This window comes from Fulmarus glacialis, unplaced genomic scaffold, assembly GCF_000690835.1.
Source record: "Fulmarus glacialis isolate BGI_N327 unplaced genomic scaffold, ASM69083v1 scaffold8031, whole genome shotgun sequence".
In the NCBI taxonomy this organism is placed as follows: domain Eukaryota; kingdom Metazoa; phylum Chordata; class Aves; order Procellariiformes; family Procellariidae; genus Fulmarus; species Fulmarus glacialis.
Genome location: NW_009194647.1, coordinates 333 through 22,766, shown reverse-complemented (window position 1 = coordinate 22,766; position 22,434 = coordinate 333). Strand labels below are relative to the sequence as shown.

Sequence of the window (22,434 nt, the reverse complement as noted above, 5' to 3'; positions counted from 1 at the left end):
CGTGCGCCACTTCTAACCCGTAGTTTCCCAAGCCGCCAAATCTTGAAACAACACAAAGCCCTTCTGCACCGTGTCAGTGTTTGTGTGCAAAGTGAGGTGAGGGAAGGGGGATTAAAGTTGCCCGTTCCCAGAGCAGCCTTTCTCCTCCTGCAGGAGGAGGCTCAAGGAGAACCTGAGGGCTCACCAACCCAGCCTGGTGCCTCTTCAGAGTCCCAGGCACCAACGCGTTAGTCCAGGCCTTAGAGGATCAGCGTCTTCATAAAAAGCCCGCACACTCACAAACAACATTCACTGTCAGTTCCACCGAGATGGATAAAGCCCAGCTAGAGGGTGGACCCGGTCACAACATAATGATATGTCAAGGATATCTGAACTTCTACTGCCCTTGCCGAACCCCTCCAACACATAACTGAGGGCTGGCTCCTTTCAGAGCTTCACGATTCAGTATGTTTTGTTAGCACTCTATTTTTTTCCCTTCCCCAACGGAGAGAGATGGAAGAAACAATACAAAAATAAATGTCAAGGGTGGTGGTGGGGAAATAGGATAGACAAAATTAAGGACAAGTTTTCACCTCAATTATTTGAATAATATGAATATTTAATATTCTGGCCTCAATCACTGGTTACAAATTCCTGTTTGGAAAAAAAAAAGCCCAATAAAAAAAGCAAAATATTTGGAAATATTATTCCTTCCAATCCCTCTATCTCCAAATTATTTCCCGTTTCACCCAGAAAATCTATTTCTGGCCTTCCCAGCCTTTGTACAAACTGCTGCTGCTTCCCTTTTACCACGGTTATCTTACCCCTTTCTAGACAAAACTCTTAGGGGCCACAGACAGTTGAATTATGGAGGAACTAGTTAAATCTGCACTTGCCCTTCCTACTCCCAAACTACCATGATGGCTAATCTGTCTGTCTGTCTTAGCTGTTGTTTCAGAATGATAGTATTAAAACTACAGGCACTTGGCAGTTATTTTTAGCGAAATTTTCTTACTTATGTTATGATTTAGACACAAATAGCATAGTGGCAATTTTTCAAAGGCAATAACTTGCTACTAAAAAATTGTATATATTGGTTGTCTGACACTAAACATGTCAAATCTTAGACTATTAGCACAAGAGAACCATAAAAACCTGATGCTTTCATTGTTCTGCAAAAATTGTTTCATCTTACCAAGACTATTACACATACCCAGCAGATTTCTAGTCAGTCAGAAGACGAAAAATGCCCAATTAGCTGAAGAAAAACTGTTTTCCAAGTATATACTCATATGATTTCCACAAAGGCTATACCATTATGTCATAAAAAGGAATAGCATCAAATATGTTTTCAGGAAGAATTTTTTTTCTGAAACATTTTAAATCCACTACGACCTTCAAGACATTCACGTATTGTTCCACAAAATTCTCACACTGCACATCAGTTTAGAAAGTAACTGATCCCACAAATGGAGCCAGTAAAAAACATCATTGGATCCTCTTATAACCGAAAACATGTAGCTGAAAACTTTACTTTAAACCAGTAATGAATTCAAACCCCAATTCCAGAGCATTCAAGGTTAAATCCAAATGCTCTTAAATTTAGAAGAAGTCAAATTAACATCCATATGTATATTTTTGGCATCAATGCTTTTCCAAGCTTGCTCTGGAGGTATTTCCAGCTTGATTTTAGTTCCTTAGTTCAGACCTTGACCTATTTCCAAGCCAGTTCTGTTATTATAAGAAGTATTCTGGCTGGAGCAGCAACACAGAAATCTTCCTTTTTTTTTTTCTTTTTTTTTTCTTTTGCTTTTTAATGAGAACATTTTCTTTAAGAATGAATTTCATTAAAAAATCTTTTCTTCCTAGTGTGTTACATATTCATTTAGTTTTCAAATTATGTATCTGATGCTGCAAGTGCTTGCTTCTCAGCACTTCTCTTTGCCCTAGACCTCGCAATTGGAGATAACATGACATATCCGTAGCAACATCAGTGGGGTGCGTTATTACACCCATTCTATTCTTTTGATACCCCACTAAAACTGAAGCATATTACAAAATAATGGCTTCCTCCTCCAACACAATTTTGCAAAAATTATACTGCATATCTGTGAGGAAAGGCATACCTAAACCAGTTCCTGTCTTGCACAAACACCTGAGACAACTACAGTGTGGCAAGTATGTAGAGGGCCAGCACTATACCGGCATGACAGGGGAAAAACAGCATTATGATCCTGAACAGATTTACAACTAGTGGCAGGATAGTGATTGGCAGCAGGCCAGTAAAGTTCACCATTTTATATGATGTGGTAACATATACTGGGCTTGTTCAGTGGGCTGTTTGGAGAGGTGCTGTTACAGGAACTAGAGAACACAGACCTTTGCTCAGACCGATGGTTAGATGGCAAATTTAGCGCAAACCAACAAAAGGTTGAAGATTATGTTATTAAATCTAATCCGTACAGACTGTTCTGACCTATGTTTCCCTTTATGTACTAAAATAAAAGACATAGTTTCATACATCCCAGATCTCATTAACCCTTTAGCCAGTGGAATTCAATCCCATATAATCTGGATTTACTATACCTCACTAAACTGTTGGCAGCATCAGGATCTTGTGCCGTTACTGTGCCAACAGCAGTCCCAATCTTCGCATTTTCATAAACTTCCATGACATAGGAAGGCATAGTGAAGAGCGGAGGTTCATCCACATCGCCAACAATGATCTTCAACATTGTTACATCTTTGAATGGTCCCAAGTGCGAAAAGCGGAAGTCAAGGTGAGTATTTGCTCCTTCTATATTAAGTGTATATGATTTCTTTTTTTCATAGTTGAGCGGCTGTTGGCAGAAAAGAAGCTTTATCAATGTCATTCTATGCTTCAGTTTAGCCTGCTAGCAAGCTAACTACATCTTTTCCATTTAACTTAAACCACATTTCTTCATGTTATTGGAAAGGGACAATATTCTGTGATATTCTGGCAGCGACTGCCATACCTTGTAAGTAGAAGGATATACATGAAACAGGACTAATTCAGGTTTTCTCTTTTGTGGGCAAGGTACCAGTTTTGGAAAAAATGAGGGTTTAGAATGAGCCTCAGATTCTTCTTCCGTGGCAATGTAAAGTCTCTGGATTTTATCACCTTTTGATTTTTATTCGTCAATGCTAAATACTGAAAAAGGTAGAGACTGATGTATCCCAAATTAAATTAACTTCATATCTTTAATTAACAAGTTTAATAGACAGTGATAGAGATACTAGAATTCTTTTGGACAACTCTGCTCTTAAATCCTCAACTGAAAAAAGCAACTCCTTGCAGGAAGACACTCAGTTATCATAAGAGACTTAAGGAACTTAAATGTGTAAGAATAGCCGAAACATATGCTTGTGTGCTTTTCTATCAGAAGGGGTGCATCCCTATATTCTAGACCATTTTCTTTTCAATTCTTCACCAGCAATGAGAGACAATTCTTCAGCCTGTCTCACCACGTACTGCTGTGCTGCACATGGATTATGCTGTCATAAATGGGAAGAAAGTCTGCAGCTGGGGATATGCCTTCCAGGGCCTAATGTTCCAATAAAACCCAATAGAAGGCACATCCCCAGCTGTACCATCCACCAGAAGCGCTGCTGCCACTTTAGCATTACCCTGATATTTAAATTAATAGATTCCTACTAGGAATCCTACCTCTCTACTACAAAGGAAGAAGATGGGGGTCTGACTCATATATCATACACCATGGATACTTTCTTTCTTAGGAGTCCCATTTCTAGCTTGCTATTTACACGTGTGAAAATTTCACCTCCCTAGTTCAGCTGGTTTTCAGATTATTGTGAACTAATTTATTGACTTGATATATTTATTTTAACTCTACATTAGCATGCTATCACACTGTCTTATGCAAGATTTAAGATAAACATGACACACACAACTCTCAACTCTTCCAGTGTCAGATAGTTACGTAGTAGAGGGGACTAAAAGGATATTTAACTTAAAAGTATGCAAGTAATGAAGTTCCATTAGCAGATATAGAATCATAGAATCATAGAATCATAGAATCATTAAGGTTGGAAAAGACCTCTAAGATCATCAAGTCCAACCGTTAACCCAACACCACCATGCCCACTAAACCAATGTTTTTACTGGAAGCCATGTTTACAGGACCACAACGATTTTGTGTTGGTTTCTTCAGTCTCACTAAAGTAACTGATTACTTTTCATAGACAGCCCATTGAGAATTTCATGTGAGAAGTTATTTCTTCTATATATTGTCTGTTAGTTCTAATTACTGAAAAAGCTTTAAAAAATACCAGTTCAGTTCCAGGCAGTCATAGGACAGGTTTCAAGTTTTAGATTGCCATTTTAAAAATGTACTTCTATATTGAGCAAAAGCACTCATTCTTGATAATAGACACCTCAATACCTACTGGGTTACAAATTTCTGGCTTCAGCCAATTTATAAAGAAGGACAGGTAGGTTAATACTTATTATCATACTGAGCAAAACAGGTAGTTTGCACAGATATATATATATTACCACTAAGTTTCCAACAGTCTCAGAACACAGGCATAACACTAAAAGAAGTTGCATACATGTGGAATTTTTTTTTAGAATCAAAATTATTATGACATTATGTCATGGCAGAATTCCTCTACAGCCAGTATCATTCTGTATGGACCTGACAGCCTGCCTGAACAGAACCCAGCACAAGTATTCCAGCCTTCGACTAAGGCTAAACTGGTATTTCCTGTCACCCCAAAGAGGGGAAAACTAGTACTTAAGGCAAGAAATATGAGGAACTTAATGTATGATTTGTCAATGTCAGTGTGTATTTTGCAGGTAAAATCTATATTAAATTTGACTGATGATGTATAAGAAAAATAGTTGGTCAGGATTTATATATGCTATATATTTCTTTGATTTCTCCTCTCTGTATTGAAGGACAATTAATTAATTCTCTTAACTCAAATAGTATATGACTTTTTTGTGTTTTGCTTTCTCTGTCTCCCTTTCCTGAATACAAAAATAAAAATTTTAAAGGCATGGAAATGTACCATAACCTGATAAATCTATTACCATAAAAAAAAGAGCTATGTATAGTACTCAGTTAAATCAATTCATAAAGAAATATAAGTTTAGTAAATTCTAACTCAGATGTTGTTCATTAATTGATGATGTATTTCTGCTATGAGCAGGGAAATATTAAATAGTAATTTGCATTGCTCTGCAGCATGCATATTCTAAGATTAAACAAGTTTACAATACTATTGCAAATTGTAACTATGATGCCTTTTTGGGAAATTAACTTAAGTTTATACTGACAATGACTGGATTAGGTTGTATAGGAAGATTAATTTCTCCCAGAAAACACACGAGGAATAACACAAAGTCTAAAGTCTTGTTTTTGTTCTTGTTCTTTTGTCTAGTTATTCAACCAGACAATACCAATCCATTCAGATAATCAGAAAAAGCTGACATTTCAACCATAGCCAAAGCAGTTTTTTACTTTCATTTTCTTTCTTCTTCTTCTCATAACATCTCTGAATTAAAGAATCAGATACTCGGACATAAAAGAAAAAGAGCTTACTCTCCTGCGCTGTGATTCACAGAGGTGAAAAAACAATACTATTTTCAACATTGAGCTATTTTAGACAGAAAAGACACATACTGTACTAAGGATTATTATTACCAGGGGTCACAATTAGTAATATTTTTTTATTTATTTTCCTTGTACTCTCCTGAGAAGTAAGGAAATTTACAAGCAAAGCATGCCCTGTGATATTCCACATTTTTTAACAACTCACAAGTCCAGTTGTTACATCACTTTTCCTTTTACTGTTGATAAAATATTAAAAAACTGAAATCGGGTTGCAGTTTGAATTTACAGAACTGTATTTTGCTAGGCTTCTGCTTAAACACTGTGTAGGTGTTAAAATTGACATTTATCTTACATTTGAAGAACAAATTGGGCCCCCATTTATAGCCTGTCTAATGCTGTGCTGAGAAATTTGCTCATAGACTCATTATTTCAGGTAATCTAAGCTGTTTACCAGTAGGAGGATTTTATTCCCATCTTTTTTTAATATGATTTATTAATCATAACATTCAGCTTAAAATACCTAAGCTATTCCAATTCAGCAAGAGTTTGGGCATAAAAATGATAATGCAAAATAATTTATGTTTACAAAGTAAATATCTCAACTATCCCACCAGATTCACAATAGGACTCATTTAACTCCAAATAGCAAAACAGAACGATGTGGCTCTGTCCTTTCTGACCCCTTGCTCTCTCCAAGAGAAGCAAATACTCAAATAAATTACTTTAAAGACATTTACTTGTAATGTGTAAACCCTAAGTTTAAATTCTCCCTCATTTAACTCACAGACAGGCCTTGAATATCAGTCGCCCATCTCAGTCATTAGCTGTAGCTGTAAGGTAAAAGAGGCAGCACTATCATGTCTCCCCAGAAATCTAGATGACCATTTCTAGATTTACTTAAAATTGTCCAAACACTGAAGATCATTAACTTTTTCCTGGAAAGAAAACAAAACATTTAATTTTTAGATGGACCTAAACAGAATTTTTGTTCATGTTTCTTATTTTCCCAAAGTACATCTTTCCATGACCATTACCCACATATCTTCAGTATGTATTCATTGGTTATTCTGATTTTCATGCAGAACTAAAAATAATAAATGTAGCTCAAGTGACCAGCCACAGGGCTAACTGGAAAATACTGCTGTTCATTATACTACAGTTTGTGTTTCTAATATCAGACTCCCAAAAGGAATAGCAGAATTTTATGAGAAGTAAATAGCTGCTTCCTGAACATTCCCAGTCTCATTATACAAAATGGAAGAGACATGGGCTCTTCAGGCCATTTTTTTCTGGGAAGCCTGAATGATACTTGCAGACTTGAGGTCAGGAAAGTTCTAGCATACTTCTCTGAAGTCACAACAAGGGGTGAACGTGCTGACCATTCATTCTCTGAAGGATCCAGAGAGTAATCGCTTTCACTGTGCTGTTTTGGTTTGGTTTCCTCTAGTCTCCCACTCAAACAAGGAATTGCATGAGGCAAAGGGGAAATCCTTCATGACAGTTTGCAATCAACACTTTGTGGCAGGATCTTTGAGACTGAAGGGTGGCTCCACAGGGCTTGTCAACAGGGGAGATAATGGAAGTACCGGATGTTTTGGGTCAGCTCAGAATGAGCCTAGAAAATATTCCTTCCAACACTCACAGACTTTGCATGCCTGTTGAACAACCTAGCATGGAGGTGCTGAGAAATTTGATTTTTGCATCAGAACCTCAAATAAGCGAAGTTTCAAAAGGTTTGAGGAGGACTTCAGATCTTCAGACACAATAATACATTTACTTCTGGCTTTTCTGATGTGCCTACTATACATTCTTCCAGAGAAGTATTACAGTACAAATCATTCTATTCTACTGTTATGGAAGGTACTGGCATCCGATAGACGAAGCAAAACCGATTCTGTTCGTAGTGGAGATTATCTGTTTCGGGTAGGCTATCAAACTAATTCAGCTTCAAACCCAATCTAAATTAAAAATAATTACAGCACAGAGTATATAAAATACTTATTAAACTGCATACAAGATCTGAGTAAAAAAAAAACAATTAAAAAAATGAGATCACCTTTTTGTACTGTACAGGGGATATTATAACCTCTCTGAGGAAAGAATGGAGGTATTCCACACCAATTTCTGTAGCTTTAAGTGCTGAATTTCTGCTCAACTGAAATATAACATTACCTAAGCAAAATGTACCCCTTGTCTTGATGGGAAAATGACTCAAATCACTGTCATGTGTATGTATAAGAACAGGCAACATATGCCTTTGTCTTATTCTAAAACATAGTGAAAATTTCTCTGAAGTTATTTAGTCTACCAAAGCCAGTAAGAAATGTGATTTTACACTTTTTATGTATGGATTCTTTCATTTTGTTGCAAATTCTTCCTTTCTGCTTCATGTTCTCAATATGCATAAATGTTGTATTTAATGAACAATAGTCATGGTGAACTTTTAAACAGAGAGCAATGCTCATTTTGAAGAAGAAATAACAGATTATGACATTAGCTACATCAAGGCCACCAGGAAATAAGTATAAAAAAGACAGAGTTTACTTTTATGTGGCTGAAAGAGGTGGGTATTACACAACCTTTATAAAAGACACTGAATTAAAGCTTTTTAAGATACTGGGAGAGATGGGAACCCTTTTTAAATCATTATGAATTATAAAGATAACATTTCCTTCAGTTACAAAACCTTTTTTAAGATGTTAAATAAAAATTTACATACACACATATCTATCCAGATGCAAAAAAATAATGTTCTTTATGATAGTTTTTATTTATTCTCTTTTCCCACATTTTCTCTGGTTTTCATTCCTCCTACCATTAATCAGGCCCAGAATACATATTACCAAATATGAATACAAATTCACTTTCATTTTTTAGGCTGTATGGAAATAATTGATGCCTACAAGACTCAATGACAACAAATCCATGTGTGAGAATTGCTAATTGAAGTCTGTTAGTCCAAGTGAAAACTGAAATAAAGAAATTATTTCCCTTTGTTGGAAAGGGTTTTTAAAAAAATATTACTTAAATATAACAACCCATCTCTCTGAGTTATTATAAAAGTAAATTTAAATCTAGCCATAGAATATTAGCATAAGTTGGCTGACCCTTCAGGAAAGGTTCACTATGAACTCAGTCCAGAGGACTTAACATGGAGATGAAATTATCTATGGAATTAGGTTTGTGCATGGAGTTCAGTTAAGAATGAAATTAAATGGCAAAACCACTTTATAATTAATAGTTTAAATAGACTGGGATAAGTGTAGGAAATTCATATAAATGATAACTCTGTGATGGCTTGACCAGTTACATTTTGAGTTTTTATAAGCAAGTCAGTATTTACATGACACAGTGCACAATACTTGTCCCTTTACTTGCCAGCTGGCAAGTAAGTCAAAGAATAACAGTATATGAAAACTGAATTATACATTTATTGTCACAGATAAACTTTCTATGTCAAGATTCATGCAGTTTGGGGACAACAGTACAACTTTCAGCCAAATTTTACTTCTTTCTAAGAAATTTAATGTGCAAAACCATCATTCAACAAAATGAAACTATCTTAATCAAAAATTCAGTAAGATTCAGTTTATTATAAACATTAGCTATGACCATTCAAAAAGCACAGAAGATTTAAATAACTGTTTCTTTCTTTGAATTTATTTTCTCCCTGCATTTCCTGCAAAGATCTAAAGTGTCTCAGGAAGCAATGTGGAGAAACTTACACTGCTGAAGTTTATGGTTAATAGGTTTACACACTAAAATATTTTCATCGTGGTATCTGCTTATTCAGCATTCATCGTTATATTTTAATTACATACACAGGGAACTTTCAAAGTCTATTGCTTACCTTCCTCAGGGAAAGAATTCCTTCCCTTGTTTCTTTGTCAGTAGATATGGAGAACACCCCAGAGCCATCACCATTTATAATTGTGTACTTCATGTCTGCATTTGAACCGGTGTCTGCATCATTTGCTTTGATTTTGCCAACTGCTGATCCAACTTGAGCTGATTCAGGAACATACAGTTGATAATGTTCTGAGGAGGGGAAAAAAAAAAACAACCTCAATATCTTGGCCATTTTCTAGCCAAACTAAATTAGAGAACCATTATGTGCTTGATACACTTCTGAGTAAATGGAAGAATATTTCATAAGCAAAACTGACAAATAAACCTATGAACTCATTTAGATTCCTGAAAGAATTCAAAAGGGAATTGTATTTTACTTGGGAAGCCTTCATTTCCTACTCAAAATCCAAAATACCTAGTGCAGGATTTTGGTTTTCACAGTTATTTTTGCTGTTCATCACATAACACAGAAATTAACTCTGAAGCTTAATTCACACCAGTATTTTAAAAAGTTTATCTTTTCCATTACAAAAATATATTTATCTTCACCAGCTTGCCATCAAATGAGTAGTCATATGAGTACTTTTGAACTGGAAAATCTTTGTATGTTATATTTATAATTTGTTTTTCTGAAAGGTGATCAGTTTTGCAACATTGCATCAACATTTTGCAACATTGAATCAACACATATTTTGCAACATTGAATCAACACATCTTCTTCTAGAGGGAAATGTATTAAATCTTAATATTTTACCATTACCACTTTGTAATGTTTTTGTTGCAGCACAAAACCCTTTGCACAGAAATTTTAATTGGTATCACGGTAAAGGAAAATGAACATAATGGATACATAAAAGTGTTACACAATTGTGCCCATAAAAAGCATCTGTAACAACTATGATCTCCTTTCAGTGATTTTATAACCTGTTAGGTTAATCATTAGAAAAATTTTTTTTTTTTTTTTTGAAATAATTTTCTTAACTGTCTCTATCCTTTGGATTAAATCTCCTAGTAGGTACAAAGTTGCCTGGGGAACAGGAAGGTGCCACAAGGAGAAAAAAGTGGCAAACAGACACAATGTGATTACATAAACCTCAATTTCTGTCTGACAGTAGGCCAAAAAGACAGCTGAAAGAAAATTTCTCCAATAATGCTAGTGTTTTAACACAGCAGGGATGCTGACATCTACCAGCAGTGAAAAGGAGAACACACGTTCAATAGAAGGTGTGCACACACCAACCCCGCACCAAAACAACCCCCCATTCCAATCCCTCCCCAACAGTCTGCACAGTTTACATCATAGGCCAACCACCAACACAGAAAAGAGAGCAAAATAACAACTTCTGTTATTACGTATCTTCTGAAACGTTACAGAGTTTCTTCTATATTCCTCTTAGGCATTCTGCAATAGTGAACGCAATAGTGCAATACTGAGATGCAGGACAGTGGATCAAAAGATGCTACATATCAAAACTAACATGTTGTTACACTTTGCTGAGTTTAAACCAGCTAGCATGACTGCAGAGGTGCCCTCAGTAAGCATATAGGAAGAGAAAGGCAAAATTTGAATTGAATTCAGAGATTAAACCTGCATTATGGTAGAAAACCACTATTTGTTGGATGGATGGAAGAAATTATGAATCTACAGAAGCTGCAATTGCAGAGGGAATGGACACTATCACTAAAATACAACTAACTTAAGATACCTGTTAGAAAATAGAAGATTTTATTATAAATTTGTCTAATTGCTTATACAATGGTTCCTAAACCTATTCATAGTCTTGAATTGTTTTTGTAATACTAGCCCATAATACTAATAAACAAATAGTGTGAGAAGGATGGATGAATGCACTAAACTTTGTTAGTCCAAAAGAAAAGACAGGTTTCCTAGGAAAACAAGAAATAAGTTACCATGCATTCGGGAAATCTCAAGGGAAACAAGAAATGTCCAGCAGGACAAGAGAAAAAGTATAAAAAAGTATAACTTACCACATAAAAAAGCAAATACTAACACTGTAACAGGAAAATTGTTTAGTAGGTGATTCAATTAAAACACATAGTTAATTCTTTGATGCAATTCTTTGATATGCATATAAAAGCCATCACAAATTTCCAAATAAATGCTCTGCCATGCATTCTTTTGCAATGCTTTGTGCTTAGAGATGATGTCAACTGACACTTTCATATTGCTGGTTGCTTTATTCCACACATAAAATTATAGTGATAGGATGAGATTCATTTTGGAATTTACTTCTTGTTAGAATAAATGTGAAATTTGGTCTTTTGACACTTGTGCTCTGACTAATGCATGCCAAAAGGGAAAAGGTTGAAGCCATAAAGAATATGTTATGTAGAGGCCACAAAGAATCTGTTATATAATCAAGCCACTTCAGGAACTGGAAGTGTTATAACACATATGATAGTGTGAACTAATTAGAGACTTCCAAATAGTTAAGCTAGTTCAAATATATCCACATGACACTACACTGCTTTATAATCACACCCCGAGTGTTAGCCATCTGTCTTAGAAAATCATTTTACTGATACCAGCTTCAAACATTCTGAAACACTAAAACTTCAAGCAAAACAAATATTTGAAATCACTCATTAATTATCTGTCAGTATTTGTAGAACTTAAATGTTTCAAAAAAATAGATGGAATGAAAAGAAAACTGTTAAAAAATAAAAACTCTTGGATCATAAGGTCAGAAATGTTTCCCAATGGGTATTTAACCACTGCTTCACAAAGACAGCCTGAAGATGTCTCATAAAGACATAAGCCAAATAGATAATTAAAAAAAAAAAATACTATCTAAAAACAACAAACACATAAGAGGATAAAATTCAGCAATATGAAGGTTAGATAAAATATATTATAGACATTTGTTTAGACTAGTGGTGGAAATTGGAAGTGTTCTTACCAAACACTAAATAATTGTAAACTTTATTACTGGAAAGTAGAGGAGCGGACTAAAGGCTCAGTTGAACATTTCCTTGGGCATTGAATAAATTCTGATAGGACATTAAAAATAATGTGGGATGCGTATACTGTGAATTTATGAATCTTTACTGTAAGCTATGAGTCTGTCTCAACCGTCTGAAAATTGGTTGGGAAGTTAGGAGCCCTGGGGATCAGGCACCAGTCTGTATCAAAACTGTTTCACCAAATCTGCCCAAGTGGAACAGATTGTTCCTATGCTCTCAGCATCGCAGCCTTCCAGGAGCTGTTGTAAAGCAGAAATTTCAAAGTCTTGGGGATGCTCTAAAGTGTTCTAGAGGAGCTGCCCGGTGGCTTACGAATCGAGATTCTGTAGAGGTTGATTTGGTTCTCAATTTTTATGTTAACATTCACTCAGATGCATTCACTTAACTCATGAAATAAGTAAATTAGTACTCTTTTCCAGTTAATGTACTGTATAGGATAGTCATACCACTTTGCAGGACTTTAATCTATGCTAATTGAAACATTGTTCAAATACATATAGGCGCTCTTCATCTTTCTTTCAATAAACTATATGGTTTATCTGTCATTATAATACAGAAACAATTCACTTCTCATTTCAATCAGCCTAAAGGCAACCTATAGTGCTGTGTTTTACTCTCAGAAAAGCAATTTCTCTGTCTGAATCTTTCATAAAAAGAAGTATGACAGTATTTAATGCAACTCAATAAGCATGTTATTCACTTCATTTTATTCATTAATCTATTTTGTTGATAATTTTGACTTACTTTTCTAGATTATAATGTCCTCTTGAACAGTAGGCATTACATTACTTGACAAAGGAAGGGAAGAGAGGCATAATACTGAACTAATAGAGAAATAAGTAAATAGTTGGCCTGCTTTTTATTTGTTTGTTCAAGTTTTAGTAACATGAGGATAAATACTGCTTGGTGATGAACCAACAGATGCATTCATTCATACAGCACAGCTCATACACTGATGCCTTTGTCTATCTACTAGCAAATTGGTAAACACAGCAACAGATTGCCTGAACATAAAATACCACCATATCCTGAATATATATCAAAGTGCTATGTGAAGAAAGTTTGCTTGAATCTACAACAAGCTAAATACTCAGTCATGAGCCAAATTTATAAGATATGGAGAACAAACGGACAGTGAGCCAGGCTCAGTGTCTGATGATTATGAGCACAAAATTCAACTGGCAGCCAATTTCAGGTATCAAAACTGTGGCCAAAACTACTTAATGCCTTAATTAATAACCTGCATGATGGGTTGCATGTACTCGCAGCAAGCAAGTGGACAATACCAACTTGGGAAACAGTGGTCAGTATGCTGGAGGGCAGGGCTGCTTTTCAAAGGGACAGGTTGGAGAAATGGGCTGACAGGAACCTCACAATCTTTAATGACGGCAGCGGGGGAGGAATGACCCATTCACCAGTACACGCTCGGGGCCAACAGCCTGTAAAGCAGCTTTGCAGAAAAGGACCTGAAAAAGGACCTTTCAAAACTTGACTAGACAAGGCCCTTAGCAACTTGATCTAACTGAACCTGCTTTAAGCAGGGGTTTGGGTCAGATCACTTTTTGGAGGCTCCACATGAATCTACGTTCCTGGCATTCATGAAGTTATGTCTCATGCTTTACTGCCAGCCATTGTTGGTAAAACTAAAGTGCAGCTCCAGCTGTGGCCTGTGTTCAATTTTGCTTGGTGGCTTTCTGCTACAAAGTTATTCTTCATTCACAGAGCTGCTTGTTTTCATTATATGTAATAGATTATTCTGGATTTCTCTTCTAAGACTGCAATTTTTTAGAAGTCCATTTCTCACAGTATGTCTTGGACATTAGTTACATCTTTCTTTACTATGCTTATTTTTAATTTAATAAAACCAATTTTAATCCATCATCATTATGAATACAGTAACTTCTACGATTCCAGAAGCTCAGTTAATTTTACTGTCTTTGTTCTAAATATTCTTTTTGATGACAACACCCCTTTCATACAGCTAAACTAAGGAAGAAATTTTTAAGATGTGTGTTTGGCTTATTCTTCTTCTCTGACAAAAAAACAGTTTTGCACTTTCTAAAAATATTTGAAGTGTAAGTGAAGTTATTTCTTATTTGCAAATACGACACTGAAACAATCCTCAAGACTCAGACATCTTGCTTGCTTTGAAACTCTGGAGAACATAAAACTTTTGGGTCAATTTAGAAAAAAAACATTCTTCTTAGATGCAATAGAATCCTTTGGCTGGAAGAAGACTTATGCATCCTCATGACCCTGCTTTTTACATCTCAGTGCAAACCGGGAGTTATGTTTGTGATCAAGATTATAATCAGTGATGAGTTTCATTTATGTTCCATGCAACTTTGCCTTTACAGACAGTAACTAAAAGTACCTGAGAACTTTCTGGCTAATTCTCAGAGATCAAAAGTGTTCTAACTTCTTGTAAAAAGTCATGCTTTACTTATGGGTAAAAGCAGAAAGAGAAAGAAAACTGGGTCTCCTGGATTTTCAGATTCAGTACTTTCCTGTAGGTATTGAATACCCAAATACACATTTTCTATGCAAATGGTGTGGGAAAAACAACATATGCATTCCATAATCATCACTAATGAGCAACCTAATGGTTGGGATGTGATCTGTAGCAGTCTCTAGAACTGTGCTGTGTTGAGCATATTCCACACCATTTACAGGGGGACCAGGACTACATCAGGCAGCTTGGGTCAGCAGAGAACAATAGCAACACCTGTAAAAGGGATACGCTCCATTTCGACTGTTTGGTTTTGTTGTTTGTTTGTTTGTTTTTCCCTGGCATTAGCACAGCTAGGATTGTGCTCCCATTGGGGTTTAGCTTCATAAAGGACATGAAAATGAAGGCAGTTCTGAAGAACAACCCTTAAAATAGAGTGATCTTGCTCCCAATTCTCCATTCGGTAAACAAAAAAACCAACCAACCAACCCCCCTCATTCCCAAAACCATTACTGCCTCATTCAGAACCCTTACAGAAAAGAATCTTTTTTTTTTCTATATCTAGAGTATTTCAATAATATTTTTATATGTATGATATATGTAATTAATAATCTACCTTGTACATAGAAATCCTCATAGACAATACCCAGTTAAGTGAAATAAAAAACACTGCTAGGGCTCCATCCTACTGTTAGGAGTAAAGTTGATGCACGTAGCTGGCATTAAAGCTCAGTATGTAGAACACATTTTCTACAAGTATTTAGTCAGACTTCAACATAGGTATATTTTTGCCCCTCCCAGCTTCCCTTTATATTTCAATTCTGTAAACAATTCTGTGATCAAGTTTTATTGTAATGAATTCTTGTTAAAGGAGATTTTTTAAATCAGGTACTTAAATACTCTTGAAAAGTATTACATTTACTTTCTTTAATTTTTACAGTGAAAATCTGATTGTGGGAATCATACTTACTCTGCTCAGGAAACAGAATATCATAAGACTTCCTATGTGATCAAATGCCGTTAAACATCTTATGTCAGATTTCAGCGATAAATGAAACGATTTGGTAGCTTTAACTTCAAATATTGTGCAAATATGAGAACATATCAATCTTCTCACAAACAAATAGAATAAGAAGACAATTAAACAAATCACTTTACACAATATTTTCCAGTCTATGGAAGCATGCACTCAAAGATACATATACTTTATTTCGTATCTCTTAACTCTCTTTGGTACTTAATGAACATCATCATCTCTTAAGTAATGTATTCCTCATCTCACATGTCCATCTCTTTAAGTATACCATAGATGAATGATTGATTCTAGCATGTTAGAAAGATAAACATTTTAGAAAATCACTTGGATCACTGAGGCTTGCACCTTTTACCACTCTATTTCCTCAGGACATTACTGATGCTGGCCGCTTTTCAAACAGCCTATTGTGCTTGTGCAGCAGCCTTGCTAGGCAGGTGATTCTAAATACTTCTTCTGGAGAATCAAAAAAGCACCATATTTCTCTTATGTTGAAGACTAACAGCTGTTGTCTCTTGGACACATTCAAGTTGCACACCTTCACCAGGTAATACAAGCATATAATAGCATTTTTCCCTTTTACATGTGCTCCTGGCAGTCACAGTAAGAAGGAAACCCATGTTCTGAAAATTGACAGAAATGGAAGCTTGCTAGCCCATATTTAACTGCCCCATGTTCAGTTTCTGATGTGACACTAGACATTTCTAAACAAAGAACAACTAAGGTCAGGGGGCTTGGAGATTTACTTGTGATGATTCTCTGTAAAGGCTGAAAATCAATATAGTGAACACCAACCGTACTCACAAAGGAAATGTCACTCACTGGTCATTCACTTTGGAACCTGAGCACACACTTTATAAACAATTTTTGAGTAAATTCTCCGCTTTTAAGAATATGAGAGAAGCAAAATACTCATTAGCACCAGAATTATGCCGTGTGACTATTATGCGAATATGTACTATAACCAATTTTAATAGCTGTTTTCTGTATCAAAGAATGCAGCTTCTAAAACTATACACCCCATGAAATGCATTTTTACAGCAACCTTATACACAGTCCTAACAACATTCTTAACAAAAGAAAATCTTGCTACCTTTCTTTCCTCACACAAATAACTAAAACCTGATTTATGTAGATACCATTATAATTTTAAGAGTCTACACTGAAATACTGTTTAGCACTAACAGCTGGAATTTCTAGGTTACAAGTAATTATTTCTATGTCTTTTTTATATGTAAGTTCCCCTGTTATTTAAGATGTCCTAATAATATACTAAAATGTTCTGGACTAATCTTTACGTCTCGAGTTGGCTGAGATTAGCATGTTGGGCAAGAATTCAGTTTTGCAGAAAACTCTCATTATTGACCAGTATTAATCTCATTGTGTTGACTCAATTTCACAGGAGTACTAAAAAGAAGCTATATTTAATTTTTAAGCGATACCTGTTTTGGACATAAAATATATGAATATAGGCTGCTGTATTTCCTTATCACCCAGAAATATCTAATTTCCTGGCATTTCCCTTGGCATGTGCATATATGTTACTCATTTTATCTATTAATGAGATATTAATAATTGCCTTTCAGTAGATTGATCGTACACATCAGGCTCACCCTGTCTACTATTTATACAAAGAGCTGTTTCTGAAGCTGACTTTGTCTAACTGCTAGGAAGGAAGAATGATCCTCCCTAAATCTTACAGATGGGAAAAAAAAAATCAAATAATAAGATTATAATTTATATTTCTTTAGACATCCTGTAATGCATACATGATAAAAATTGTTGGTAATATGTAAACTATAATTCTAGAAAAACATATCCTAAATTGTGAACCACCTGCGGAAATAAACAGTGAATATGGTAGTACAAAAAACTTATCTGTGGAACACTGGAATGACAAAATGAGAATAAAATAAAATTTCCAGGATGGTAACTTCAGTTTTGAAGAACGGGAATAAAGTTATATGGAGGCATATATCTTTTGAAGAACAAAATATTAGGGTTCTATGCAAATCTGGCTTTAAATCAACTTTCTACATGTCACTCTAGCCTGATTTAAGGTATTACTAAAAGACCTAAGCATCTCTTCAGCAATAACTGATACTTGGTACTATTCAATTGCAATACATTTTATCTTTAGTACATTATAGCTAGTAGCTATTGGGAATAGTCACAAAGGTAGTAAGTGTTGTAGTGTGAAATATGGAAAAGACATTCCTCTAATTATAATGGGAAAAAAAATCTTGTGAAATAAGGCAACATTTAAATGTAGAAAAATTTCTGGAAACAAATGCTTCCTAATACTCCCTGGACACTGGATCATTGCTGGACTCATCACCATCACATAAATGACACAATGAACAGGAAACTAGATTACTAGGTATGAACAAAATCTAACTTACAAAGGTGCAGTTGATCAGATGTCAGCAATCTTAAGTCAAACCAATTCCTTTTCTTGTTTTGTTTTAAATCTGAGTTTCCTGAGGACACACAACTTCTGTAGTCATTTTAATTCAATAGTCTCCGTTAACTTTTAACCCCTGTCCAATTTCAGGCAAATCTAACAAAAAGGCAGGGGCCTCAAAGACATTATGATTCTACAAGCCTCTTAACAATTACTGGTTGAAGACCTGCTAAATGTAAGAGACCTGCTAAAAGAAAATCAGAGAAAATTCCACTTTATTAATCTCATTTGGTCAATCAGCAGGCAGATGATAGCTCTGGACTAGTCACCACAGAATGCCGGGACAGTGTTACAGTGAATGGCAGTGGTGCGGTGAGAGGATGCTGATGGTTACGTATGGGGATCATAGGAACTGGATGTACTATGTGGAACTAGGGATTCAGAAAGGACCATATTGGAGTATAAATTCCAAAAGAAAATGAACAGCAGATACCTTTGCACTTAATTAGCTAATGAGTTATATTAACAAGGCTGGGCAGTAGACACCTTACTATCACAGAACAGAGTTAATGTCTACTTCTGGGATGTGAGCTTACTTTTTCAGAACTAACTGGAGTATCTTCATACAACATTCCTATTTAAACATGGCTGTGTATTTTTCATACAATGCCATTGTAAAAAGTGAGGTCAAACTAATAATGCATATACATAATTTCACATTATGTCTATATACTGCCATGAAACAACCAAGCCTCAACAATCAAGCTTTATAAAAAAAATGTTTTAAGCCATGGCTTGTATTTAAATTCTGTTTTATCTTAAAGAACTGAGCTAGATGTATCAAATAACAAAATCTACAAATGGGGTATCAGGGAAACAATTTCCTTGTAAGATTAGACTCTACACACAATAACTAAAGATCTCCCACACACTGTCCAGAGTGTAATCGTTAGCACTTGATGTACAAAACATGTCAATGGAAGCATCTGCCTAGTGTGATGATCTTGATGCAGTCAGAATCTATTCATCCTAACCAAAGCAAAACATGCAGAATCTATTCATCCTAAACAAGACCAGAGAGAATTAATGAAAGAAAACTATACAGAAAATTCTGATGTAACTCAAGGCTGGTAACAGTGTCATCAGTAGATGGAACATTTTCTATCAGATTACTGAAATAAACTTATGACTATGAAATTAGGGCCCTTAGCCATCAACCAAGTGGATCCATCAGTGGTAAACCTAACAAGAACTGAGAGATGCTGATTATTGAAAAGCAAAAATCTTCCTATGCAGAGCATTGTCTGTCAGCTTACATTAAATAGATAGTTCATTTATAACTGGAATCTCTAAAGAAAGGAAATTTGTGGTGATGAAGAAAAATAAATCAGTATTGTACAAGATGCACTGAAGTAATTGATAAGCAAAATGTATTTGAGGTTTCTTTTTTCTGCTGAATTCATAACCCCTTGCCTCCTCCTGAGACATACTACTGTGTTTTGCAAACAGAATTTTTCAGCTATATTTCCTATTCCAGAGATTATTATTACTGTGTATTTCAGAACTGCAACCATCAGACTGATAAAATTATGCAGTAATGTTTCATATTCTTCCTCCTAGACTTTTTGATATTTTGGAAAACTAGCTTTTCTGTTAGCAATTTATTTGAAAGTAAGTCAGCTATATCTAGAGTGAGTACAGGAAAAAACACAGTAAATTCATTTAAGCATATATATTTACAACCTCTGTTTCTAAGTTTTAAACAGATTTTTAAAGTGTTTCTTTAAGGGGGACAAATCTTGCATACCTTAATCCATATACATCTCTAATAAACACTGATCTACCAAAGCCAGAAAGGTGAGATCTTTTAAATATATACAATAAAGCATATTTCTAAATAAAACAAATAATAAAAACATCAATCAGATGTGCTTCCCAGCATGTTCTCAAGTAAAGTACTCATATAGTTAGAGTCAGATTCAAAACTCACAAGTATGGTAACGGAGAAAAGGAAACTAACCAAAAGAAAGTCTGTGGTTTAGCTGAGGCTCAGCCTGTCCCAAGGGTTATACACTTGATATATGCAGTTTTGGTTAGCACTTCCCTTGAATTCAATTCTGAATGTGACAAGCCTCAGTAAGTCTCATTTAGCATTCCGTCTAATAAGGAAATTGAAGAGAAATTTAACTGAAAATCATGCCATACAAAGAAAAGGGAATAAAAATAAACAATGACATTATTTCTACTCTGGTGTAATACTTATGTATTATTGTAATGGTTCAGGATGCTAAGATGGCCTGATTTTAGACTGTCTATACTTTTATTCTGTATTTCTAACATATAGTTACCATTCTTTTGCAAAGGGTTTAAATTATATTTGTTGAAAAAGAGTAAAAAAGCAATGTTGCAGTCATAACTGTGGTATAGGAATCCTGTGTAAGGAAAGATAAAGCAAATGTTTGTACTCTACAACACTTGTTCTAGGATTAATATTTTCTGTTAAAAATGATACATGTTAAAATACATTTTTTTATTTTTCTTTGTTAAATAATGAGTTTTCATTAAATGTGAAATGATGTTTTGTAGTTTTCAATGTTATTTTTTGCAATTATTAGAATCCCTTAAAATGTATAGAATGTAACCTGAATGTTTTATATTTCTTCCATTTCTGAAAAAATATTAATACAGATAAAGAAATATATGTGCCAACATACAGTTCTGGGTGCCAGTCAGTTTAATATCCAAAATCTTCCATTAAAAATAAAACATGCCGATTCTTGAAACCTTGTATGTAGGGATCCATTTGTCTCTACGTTTGCAGGAAACTTAGGACTTTTTTTTTACTTTAACTATTTCAGATGTTATAGCTGTTCAAAGATATGCCTTACCTTTTGCCTTTCCAATAGTTAGGAAGTATTAAATAGTGTGATGGATGCAATGACAATTCTGTGGAACATAAATCCAAACACTTTATTTAAGGCTGTGTTTCAAAGGCTTTATGTTTTCATGTGTTTCTGAGGCACAGAAAAAATATTCATTTCTGCAACACTTTTAATGAGCCTTCTTACTGCTTGATCAGATTTTACATAATGCGTATTGCCAGCAAGCTTTGTTTTTCCCCGGAGCTTTGTGATCTATATTATTGTTTATAAATCTTCTCATTCAAACAGCTTAATGCATTTCCTGGTGGATGTACCTATAGCTACCAGCCCATTATGTTCTACAAGGGCTCACGCAATGTCTGAGTCCAGATTACAGTATTCTTATTGGCCTTGAGCCAATCTGCAAAGGAAAGCAGGTTTAGCTATGCAATTACATTCCAGAAGACTTTTAAATAAATTGTCAACTGAATTCAGAATTCCTACAACTCTCCAGCTACTGTGTGAGATCAATGTGCACCCAATGAGTTGGATAGAAATGAAATTCCTGTTAGTGGTCATATTAAGATATTCCAAGAGTATTCTAGCATCTACTTTTCATATATGCATGTGAGAACATTCAGTTTGACACCAACATTGACAATTCATTTAACTAGGATAAAAGCAGACTCCAGCGTAGCTCAACAACAGTGAGAAACAGCTTAGTTTTTGACCGTCTGTAATGTAAAAAGTGATCTTAAAAGTTCACACAGGCATAGAGAAAGAAACAGAAAAAAAAAAATTGATAGATGTGTATGGAAGCAGCCAAAGGCATGCTGGATTCAGTCTTTTAATGTGTTACCTTTTGTGGTTGTCTACCATGGGAACAACGTAATTCACTTGTGGGATCAAAATCACATAGTTATTGAAATACACATTCAAAAAGGGCTGGAGAATAACCCACATATGACAAGAGTATTCCTTTGTCACCCATCTCACTCTTATTCAGTGTTTAATTGAAAGAAATCTTCGTTTCAATATTCTAGCTACGCCATCTCTGTGCTTCATCTGAGAATACTGGAAAACTGAAAAATATTGGTGAATCCAAACAATTCTCAAGCTGTCTTCTCTCCATGAATTTGCAGACTAATTGGATTTCACTAATAGTTTCTTACTTCACTGAAAATCAACACGATTTTCAAATCAGTTATATGCTGAAATTGTACATACTCTGAGGAAACCTGGGTGGATTGTCGTTGACATCAGTGAGTGTGATA

The 22,434-nt window shown here is 35.0% G+C and overlaps 1 protein-coding gene across 1 annotated transcript in view; it reads right to left on the bottom strand.

Annotated features, from left to right (window-relative positions):
* CDH18 (cadherin 18, type 2) overlaps nt 1–22,434 on the bottom strand; it is a gene marked incomplete at its 5' end in the record, with an annotated part of 68,988 nt that overhangs the window by 46,405 nt on the left and 149 nt on the right. The window contains 3 exons of the mRNA XM_009587831.1: nt 2,566–2,819; nt 9,430–9,617; nt 22,388–22,434. Coding sequence (XP_009586126.1) covers nt 2,566–2,819; nt 9,430–9,617; nt 22,388–22,434 — 489 coding nt within the window. The remainder of the gene's footprint in view (nt 1–2,565; nt 2,820–9,429; nt 9,618–22,387) is intronic.